The 10,125-nt window shown below is 37.6% G+C and overlaps 1 protein-coding gene across 2 annotated transcripts; it reads right to left on the bottom strand.

Annotated features, from left to right (window-relative positions):
- Positions 1-2,005: 2,005 nt before the first annotated feature.
- Positions 2,006-9,838, bottom strand: LOC103713474 (mitochondrial carrier protein MTM1-like). 2 transcript variants are annotated; one of them, XM_008800417.6, is made up of 10 exons: positions 9,068-9,838; positions 8,595-8,684; positions 7,615-7,743; positions 7,427-7,486; positions 6,116-6,286; positions 4,171-4,270; positions 3,802-3,893; positions 3,501-3,650; positions 3,134-3,192; positions 2,006-2,500 (listed from the first exon to the last, which is right to left on the bottom strand). In XM_008800417.6, exons 1-10 carry the CDS (start codon positions 9,302-9,304, stop codon positions 2,368-2,370), a joined length of 1,221 nt encoding a protein of 406 aa, XP_008798639.1. In that variant the 5' UTR covers positions 9,305-9,838; the 3' UTR covers positions 2,006-2,367. The 2 variants fall into 2 exon arrangements, with proteins under 2 accessions (XP_008798639.1, XP_008798640.1); XM_008800418.6 differs by having other exon boundaries at positions 4,186-4,270; positions 9,068-9,803.
- Between the last annotated feature and the right edge of the window lie 287 nt (positions 9,839-10,125).

Below are 10,125 nucleotides of genomic sequence, written 5' to 3'. Positions count from 1 at the left end.
GTCAAGCAATGCCTTTTATTCCATAAATATTGCATTTAACTACTAATTTAGTTTTTGAGAGAATGGAGGCATAACCACCCAATTTCATTAAGATAATGAAGGATCACAAAAAGGAAATACAGAAAACAATGAACAAAAAGGGTATGAATAGAGGATTGAAGAAATGGGATGGAAGATAGGAAGAGGACAGGCATTGTTATGCTTTTTGAGGAGTTACAAGCATTTCCACTCATCCTTTAAAATATACTTGACTATCTCTTTCACCCTTTCTGTTACTTCAACCAATGCTAACTTGCCGAAGTGATAGCAAAAACCATGTATAACTGTAATGGGTTGGGTCTAGGTTATACATGGATCCGACCCAACCCGACCTGAATGAGCCATTGGGTCAAAAAATTGTGGCTGTTGACCTAATCTGACCCGATCTTCTATTGAATTGAGTTTGTATCTAAAATTAAGACCCGAATAAGAAACCGAATTGTGTCGAAGTCACTCATGATCTGGTCCGATCCGACCTCTTTGCACCCCTAATTGTACCAATCTCAAAGCATTCTGAACTTCTTCATTCATCTTCCTGCTCAGATTTCAAAGTATCCTTAGTATATGACTCATAGTTAGGTATCATCTACCGCATAAATCACAAAGCACTCTAAATCTCTTCATTTATCTACACTTTGAAGATGCTAAGAGTATTTTGATCATATGTAATGGCAAACAAACTTTGTCCGAGAAGCCAGAGGACTAGTTTGGTATAGCGTGGAGACTTGAAGAACCCATTTAAGACTTTTTAAAATCGAGAGGATGTCTCTAGAATATATCTAAGTTGAGTGTTCCTATTTTTTTTTAAAAAAAAAAATCGATTAATACGACACGCCAACTGGACTTGTTTTAGGTACCTGGAGCCTCTCTCCTCAACGTAAGCATTGCACTACATTTCTTATACAAAATAGAAACTACAAAGTTCAACAGGTCAACCGGCCCCAGGCCCTTCAAATCTAAGACAATTTGATTTCATATGAACATAAGAGAGACGTGGATTTACTAATATTTCGTGCTATATGGTTAAAAAAAAAAAAAAAAACGAGAGAATACAGCAGCTGCTTCAGCTTTAACTAGTGGCTACTATAAACCGAGTTACAGCGGAAGTAGATCCTTAGCAGAATTTCGAACATATACTTAAATAACTATACCGTATATTCTAATGAGACAATGTGATGCATAAAAACGAAATCTTGCAGCTTTAGCTCTCAGGTGATGGCTATGTCAGCGGCCATCAGAGGACTTCCTTTGTGCTGTTAATGTTTATAGCAAAGTTTTATGCAAAAGTAACAAAAATTATTCGACCATTATTCTTTTAAATAAATCTGTGTTTTTTAAATAAAATCTGCATGTTAAAAGAATAATTATCAGTTGAACAATGTTCTAAACAAAATGTCCTCATTTTTTCTCCATTATTTACTGTTAGTCTCCATTATAACTTATAACAACTACTAATGAAAATTGTAATAATGCAAATACCTGCTCATCTTTCTAGGAGATATTGTATTATTGAAACTTAATGTCATCAATAGCCTGTTTAAACTTGATTGATCATAGAAAAAAAGTTTATAAATCGTAGCCTGTATAACCATAGATAGAATAGGATCCTCGAAAATCTTTATGAATTTTAAATGGCTCTATTAACATGCCTTCAAGAACTCGGGCAACGAGTTTTTGAAACAACGAAGATACCACACGAATGCCTCGGAACCACCAGATAAGCCAATTTCCGAAGATTCTCCGTAATTTGTTAAATATCTAATTGACCTCCAGTGGTACTCTATCCCTTCATCTTTTTTTTCAAAAAAATAAAAACTGTAATGTTTGCCAGGGACTCTCTCTGAACATTTCTATCCTTTTGTCTTTTGAACCCTGTCTCACTAAATTGGTGAAAAGATGCATTTAAATGAACATAACCAGACAGAACAGTAGTTAAATCAATCTAACATTGTCGACAGGTTGGCCGTGCGTGGAAGAAACTGAAGCATCATATGATGATTCTCAGGATAATATACAGCTCAAGGCAAAGCACCGAAAAAATATGCCCTCCAGAGAACGGGGAGAGAAAAAACAATGTTAGCCTCTATAATTTAACCTCCAAAATTGAGTTCCATCTCAGTTTCATTGATGAAATGCTTATTGCTTCAAACAAAATTGGACAAGCATTACTCATGCTCAACTTGTGAAGGCATCTCATTTGCTCTCAATCAGGATATTTCTTCTAACCTTCTCAACAGTGAGAAAGGCAGCATCGATGGCATCAATGCCAGCCCCTTCAGAGCTTCATAGAAGAGGGGCCAGACTTTTTATAGGTAAACAAAACCCCTCTCACGAGTTCCTCTGTCTCTGATGCAAAACATACTTGACAACTTCATAAAAGGAAACAACAATACCTACAGAAGGTCCAGCACGCCCAACTCGTGGACCTACACCTGTAAACAGACCCTTCAATCCTCCATCCCTGCAAGTATTTAGGTGTATTATGTAAGTTGACAAAAGGAAAGTACCTGACATGGAAAATTACAGTTCCCTATTTATACTCTCTAACCTTCATAAGATAAATCAATACCACAATATCATTTGTTCACCAAGAATAACCTAACTGGCATGCCTATCTTGATACTGCTTGTTGGCATGCTGCATTCATATGCATTATATACATGCAAATCCTTGCAACTCAGGTATGCATATAAAATGATAGCCCAAATGAAGATTCATGTCTAATCGAAAACAGATGCAAGAAAACACTGTACTTAGTGGTCTTCAAGTGAAGTTCTTGTATCACCAAGCATCTTTTTTTTCCCTTTTTTATTGGGCACTTGTGGTGGTGGTGGTGGTGTATATGAATCAAGATTTTAAGTCCCGTAGGATGGGGCTGTCTTGGTTTTCCCATGGAATGGGATGTGCCACCGTCCCACCCCATCCCAACACTTGGGACAAAGGATATCCCAAGACGTTCTGATCGGACGTTGGGATAATGGCAGAATGATCCTGTCCTGACACATGGGATGGTATCCCATCCTGGTATCCCATGAGACGTCCCATGAGACGTCCAGCTGGGATTTGAGTCTTGGATATGAATAACCAAACTTACCTCCAAACCTCCACTAGTGTTTGCCTAGTGGTCATTTTTAGCGCCCTTGCTGGATCCTTCTGAAATGAACAACCAAATAGAGCTAATTAGTAAATAAGGTGTCAGGTGTGCGTTTCAAGTAAATGAATTTATTTGTAAGTCAAACTTCAGAGTGAAAAGCCTGTGTGCAGAGTATAAAATTAAGAAATTTCAAAACAAAAGATAATCCAAATTCAAACAACAAAAAGGAAGTCTTATTTACAAATAATTTAAGATAATTGAATAGTGGTCTAAAAGTCTGACTAATATTTTAGCCTAAACCCTATAACCAGTACAATATATCAAACAGAAGCTACAATATACATCAATAGGATGTCCATGGACATACCTCAATTTGTCTCCGAGTTTTTGCAACATCAAGAGGACATGTAGCGGCAGCAGCAAGGCTACCTGCAGCAAAACCAGCTGAAAAGTTTGCTCCCAAAATACTAGCTGCATTGCCTTCCTCACCAACTAGTGCAAGTAATCTTCTTCGAGTCTTTATAAAAAAAAAAAAAGCAGACAAATATGAATAACAAATAAATTATGAAATCCATGAAAATAGTGCACAATGAACAATAGAAACTAAACCATCTCATGCCCCAACGGCTGGTCAAAAAGTAACTCAATTCTATGACATAAAACCTCACCGGCTCAAGAGTTGACCAGCAGATAGCAGAAAAAGGTACATCACGGGCAAGTTGTGCTCCTACACCCGTCCACAGAATGCGATAGCTTTGCACTGCTTGCAATAATATACTAGTTTCGTTCAATCATCACATGATTTCAAAATGGCATGGCTTGTGCAAACTAAAGATATTGGAATGAAACATATACTAAATAAACTTCCCAGTAGAGGTTCAATTGGGTTCAATGTGACACAGTGAAGTTGTGACACAGTGAAGTTTTTGACGGTATGAGAATTTATGGTTTTAGAGTGAGCTCAGTTGTTTTGTCAGGTAGCTTTTCTATCTCAAATATGAGCTTACATATCTAATAATTACAAGAAATAGACATACAGTTTTGATGGTTACTTGTACTCCTGTGAGGTGATAGAACGCCTAATAATGTTTTCCACATTCCTGGGGGCTTCACTCCATTTTGGAACTCTTTATATGCCTGTTATCAGCACAACAAGTACTTTGTCAACAAGATTGTTGCACAACTGGCTATCAGACCTTTTAACAGATTCCAGATAAAAAAGGAATCAGAGGTTCTCAGACACAACATATTCAAATACAGGATATCGATTCCACCTTCAAAACCCAAAGCATGCATTCATTCTTTCCTATCATTCTTTACAAAGATCATGTGACAAATATTCAAAAGCATGAATTAAAAAGTTACAAAGAAGTGTTATAAACCACAGCTCATGATACAAATATATTCCATAAACATTTTTTATGTTGGTTATTTAAGCACTTTCTGGATTCACCAATGACCATCATTTTCAAGCTATAGTTTTATGAGTACAGACATGATTCTTGAGCATATCAGTAGGCATTTTTACCAAAAGACAATTAGTCCCCAAAAACTTCACGATAAACTTGTGTTGAGCAAATGAACCACATCAATGATCTCCAGTGCAGCACAAAATTTGTGCATTTTATATTTTTCTCAATAATTGTTTGACAAAACATTTCTCATAAATTGCCTTTTTTTACTGCATGCACGATGCAGGAAATTGTGACCTCCAACTCACAATGGAGCAAAATACCCTATTGTCTAGTCCAATGGAGCAAAATATGATGCTAGTTATTTCTAGCCTATGTCAGTCGTACAATACCCTATTGCCTCATGATTCAAGATCTCAGTCAGTAATGACAGGATCAACTTGATCCCATATTAAGTTTAGCTAACATTTACCTCGCAGAACTTGAACAACAAATCACAATTTCAAGAAAATCCCTTGAAAGAAGATGTTCTAATTGATCTCAAAAATCTAATCTATGTTACAACTTGGTCAACTTGATCAATTATCTCAATCAATATTCATAAGATCAACTTGATCCCTTATTTAAGATTAGCTAATATTTAGCTTGCAGAACTTGAACAACAAACCACAATTCCAAGAAGATCCCATGGGGAAAGACAAATCAATCAAATAATGACTCATAGGAGGAGGGGGAGAAGAAAGAGAATGGAGAAAAGGTAGAAACACGATGCTCATGATCTTTTATTAGATATATGAGTTGCTCTCTCTGATGAAATGGCCGGAACAACCCTTCAGAATTTTTCTGATGACCATTTTTTGCAGCCGGTTAGCCACACAGATTTAAACACATATCAACTAACAAATCAAAACCTTAGCTCCCAGAATCAACTAATAGTGGATGTGGGTGCAGGAGTAGGTTTGAGATTGCGGGAAACAAGGTTTGGCTTGGAATGGAAGCTGCGGTAAACAAGGTTGCTTGGACAAAACCACCTGATGTGTGTTGCTTTTGGGCATCTTAAGTTTGCCTAAAGAAAAACCAAACAGGACAACATCATATGCATATTCTTGTCCAAGATGAAGGAACAAAGCATAAGCTGTAGTGGTCAAGTTGGCACTGTCTCTCATATTCACTCATTATCCCCCCAAGCCAAAGACTCGTATTATATCTGACCAACAGCCAGTTATTGTAAAGTTCATCCAAATTGAAGCTTGCAATAACACATCAAATGTAGCCCTTCAAAGGAATGTTTGGACAGTTAGGAATCTAATCTTAACCCCAAATAATTGAGACAAGACATGACAATTATGGTTATGGTTATATTACTTAAGTTTGGATGGTAAAACCAAATAAAACTTCATCTAACATTTCGTGGATCAGAACAGTTCTAAAGATTTGAACATCTAGAACAAACTGTTCAACAACTGAAGTACCTGACAATCGGCAGGACAAATATGAAGAATATGGTAAAATTGCATCTTAATTCATAAGATAATAAGAAATACTACACATTCAAATATGAAATTGATACCTGCATGCGTGTTCTTGCCAACTCAATAGGAGAACAAGTTATGCATGCCAATGAGCGTGCAAGTGAGCCTGCAACTAGTGGGGCATATGGTGTCAAATTGGGAGCATTGCAGGATGTGAATTCTTCAATCCAATTGCGGAACATGTCATAACATGGTAAGTATATTCCCACCTGTTAGCAAGTAAGAAAATGATATCAGGAGAAGTAAGTTCCAAATAACAAGTGAAATTTAATTTATTTGAACTGATATAGCTAGAAAAATCAATCAAGGCATACACACAAAAGCAGTTGTAACTTCAAGAACAAAAGCATAAGTAGTCTGTAGGCAAAGTATCTCAGTACTGACTTTTCGATTCCACTGCCCTGAAATAAATTCATTTCAGGAAGGGAATTTGTAGAAAAAATCCACTTTATTTTCCTAATTTCATATTTGCAAAAAATAGGGCACTTCCAGATATTTTTGCAGAAAAAAGGTCAATTTCATGAATTGGGGCATTGATGGATACTAAGTGGATTGGTCAAGAAATGAAGGCTCCCTTTCACTCATCCTATGTGATCCATAAATAAGAAGTAATAGAAGAAGGCTTGTCTCATGTAGCTGCAAATTAAAGGCCACATGAGGGGCCTTTAATTCAACTAAAAAACGCATACCTAATATTTTTCAGAGATTCAACTGCACTAAACAGTGTCCCAGAAATAAGTAGCTTAGCTATTACCGGACAGAAGTTGGACCATAAATAATTTAGCACAGTTGCCAGGATGAGAAACGGATATGGGAAACAATAAGTAAGAAGAAGGCAGGAAACAAGGGTTAAAAACATCTCAAAGCAGGCAGAAAAAGGAAAGCTTCACCTAAAACAAGTGAAAGACTTTAGGAAATACATGCAAAAAAGCCTCATAAAAATTATTGAAAAAATAGCATGCACTGGCTTCCCGCCTCTAGAAGATATGAATAAAAATTTGAAAAAGAATTTAGCACTAGATGATGAGATGGATTTGCATAGGATAAAACACCAGTAATGTATTTTTGGATAACAATTATTCTGAACTCTTTCTGAAAGAATTGAAAAGTGACCTTGTTATAAGGAGAGATAAGCACATTAGTTCTATCTCATGGTTTAAAATGAAAATACTAAGACAAGGAAACTGGAATGTCGAGATTTTTTTATGGTTGATATTGTGGAATTGCAAGGTGATGATGGGAAGAGGAGTGGGACTTCATATATAAAAAGTTCCTAAATCAAAGGGAAAAGGAAGAATGACATAGGAAAACCTACAATTCTCAAAAGGAAATAAGAAATGGATACTTACAGTCGGTACAGCTAATGCTAATCCTGCATTTGTGCCCCTCCACAATCTAGCGAATCCTTCCTGCATTTTTCCCATCAAATAAAATAAAATAAGCAATCAAAAAAATAGTGCAACAAATTAAACCATGGTAAAAATATGAGAAGAATGATGAACCAATAACCAAACATAAGCTAAAGGAATACACGCACTTGTCTAACAACTTTACAGAATACATCTAGTGTTCCCTTGTACTGAAAACTATCAGGGGGGTAGGCTGCTTCAGTGCCAAACATTCCACCACAAGCGCATGATGGAGAACATCTGATATCTGAAAGTATCTGAAGAACATTAACAGAATTCAGTTAATTGCCACAAAGTAGGTCAGTCAAAAAAAGGGAAAAAAGTGGTCATGGATGGCTGTACATGAAATTATAAATGTGCGAAAGCAAAACAAATCTGGAGAGAAAGGGGGGAAACTGATGACATTATTGCACAGGTGCACATAATTATAGGCCACAAGCTACAGTGTGAGTTTCGGAGTCATAGCTCTCGATAGTCTTTATCAGGATAATAAGAGAACTCGTAGGTAAATATAATCAGGCAAGAAAAGATGCAAGCAGGACAAATAAAAACGGCAAGTCAAGCAACTAAAGAATTATCAAGTAAAAAGAAGCTAGCCTGAGGATCAATATACAATTCAAATTATAACAGATAATGGAAGATGGGGGTTTTTTTTCAAACCACAATAACCCTCTTGCTAGCTATTACAATTACTCTTTTAGAGATATTGTCACCTTTAATCATCCTATTAAAGGTGGTTATTCAAACAAGTCCCTACCTATCTTTTATGCTCTAAATTAGGTACTAAATGAAGCCATGAAGGTTTCTCATACCGTTCAAATTGATCAAATTATTGACACCTTAAAGCTCATAAATTTCGCTTGGCTTAACCGCCAATAAAAGCAACTATGATTTTGTTAGAATCTGATTCACCGGCAATAAAAAAAAAAAAAATCTCGTTTTGATTTTTGCATCCTTTTTTCTTCTCAAATTGTGAATCTCAGTTTTTCTGTACATCCTAAAGATGAAAATCTCAACCAATATCTGATCCTCTTAATCTGGTTATGAAAGTTCAGGTCATCCTTTCAAGCATCCATCAATTCACAATAAAGGAGGGCATACTCAATACCGTATTTGGGCAGAGGGAAGCCATTGGCCTTCCATACTGAGGCTGTGAAGGGTAATAGGGAACTCCAGCTGCCTGGGCCTGTAATCGCGTCTGGAACAAACAGACCAGGCTTGTCAACAATTGAAACAAAGTGCAAATAATAAGAGAGAGAAGAAAACAAACAGAGTCTTACAAAAACGATTTCTTTATATCGATATCCAAAGAAAATTAAACCAGTTTCTGTCAAATTCACAAAACCCAAAAATACCCAACCAAATTGTACAAAACAAACATCGATTATTTCCAAGCAAAAGATGAAAGAAAAAACAATACGAAGATTTGCTAAAATATAAAAGATCAACAATTTTCAATCAACTGGCTCCAAAAATCTGGTATGAAGAGATCAAGAAAATGCACCAAAAATGAAGAGCTCCAGAATCCATTAAAACCGATATAATACAAGAACAAACGCCAAGATTCACATCGAGGCTTACCTTGGCGACATCAAGAGGATTCACGAGAATCGCGGAAAGGAAAGCGGCCCCCGCTGCAGACAGTGCCCGCTCCCCAAATCCCATATCAGAGTCGGAAGACGACGACGACCGCCGGTGAGGCGGAGAAGAGGGCGAAGCGGACGCGTCCGACCTCGACACATTGGCGGCCCCGTCAAAATCCACCCTCGACGCCGCGCTAAGCCACTGCGGCAAGCTATGCCTCGACGGCCCCACCATCCCCACCCCAATTTCGATCTCTTCACAAAACCCTAGAAAAAGAGGAAGGCCCAATAGAGATCGCTCACTCTCTGCCTACCGGGAAAAAAAAAACGAATATATTTTCTGGAGAGGAAGAAAATAATCGATTCGAGGAAACTAGAGAAGGGAGAGGGGAGGAAGAGATATATTTGAGCAAAGATTTGGATGAAATTAGGGTTGGTTTCTTCTTTCAGAGATCGAAGATGGAGATTGAGTTATTTTAGGGGAAGAGAGAGGGCGGGCCCGTGGAGCGAAAGAAAGAAGGCGTGGGAGCGCCCGTAGCACACGACTTCTTGAGGGGACTCGATGCCATTCCTTTTTTTTAGGAGGGAAGAAGAAAGGACTTCCTTGATTCTAGATTCTAGAAGGAGCCTCGGAGGCTGAGGCAGAGGCTGGGGCAGGGGCTTCCACCGGCCGCTTATTTCTGCTCCTCTCCGGAGTTGGAAGACAGTGTTCTCGTAGAGAATATTCCAACTGCGAGACGACCGTTTCTTGATGGACGGTCTCTGATCTAAACTGGCTATAGCGGGCTCTCGGTATATGCCGGACGTTGCGGAGGGTTTAGGGAGTTTACGTTGAAATAAATAAATAAATAAATAATAATAATAATAATAATAATAAGAAAGAGAGAAGAAGAGAGACAAAAGGTTAGAGAGCTGAAACCCCTGCTTCTTGGAGAACAAGGCATGGTCATGGTCCATATTCAATGCATGACCAAACACACGGACTTCGCTACGGGTCTCATGGGAACCCTTTTTTTCCAAGAGTGGCCCGATTAATTTTTTACGGAATGATTTTTC

The sequence above is a fragment of the Phoenix dactylifera genome, chromosome 1, assembly GCF_051530095.1.
Source record: "Phoenix dactylifera cultivar Ajwa chromosome 1, Ajwa_hap1_PhDact_Kaust_v1.1, whole genome shotgun sequence".
Lineage (NCBI taxonomy): Eukaryota > Viridiplantae > Streptophyta > Magnoliopsida > Arecales > Arecaceae > Phoenix > Phoenix dactylifera.
Note: the sequence above shows the minus strand (reverse complement) of the source record. Positions and strands in the feature narration are given on the sequence as shown.

Bases quoted from the DNA above. Each gene is read 5' to 3' on its own strand.
- LOC103713474 (XM_008800417.6), bottom strand. From the start codon at position 9,304: ATGGTGGGGCCGTCGAGGCATAGCTTGCCGCAGTGGCTTAGCGCGGCG. The intron at 4,271-6,115 runs GTATCAATTTCA...TGCTGATAACAG, and splicing joins TGGCAAGAACACGCATGCAG to GCATATAAAGAGTTCCAAAA. The intron at 2,501-3,133 runs GTAAGTTTGGTT...AAATACTTGCAG, and splicing joins ACACTAGTGGAGGTTTGGAG to GGATGGAGGATTGAAGGGTC.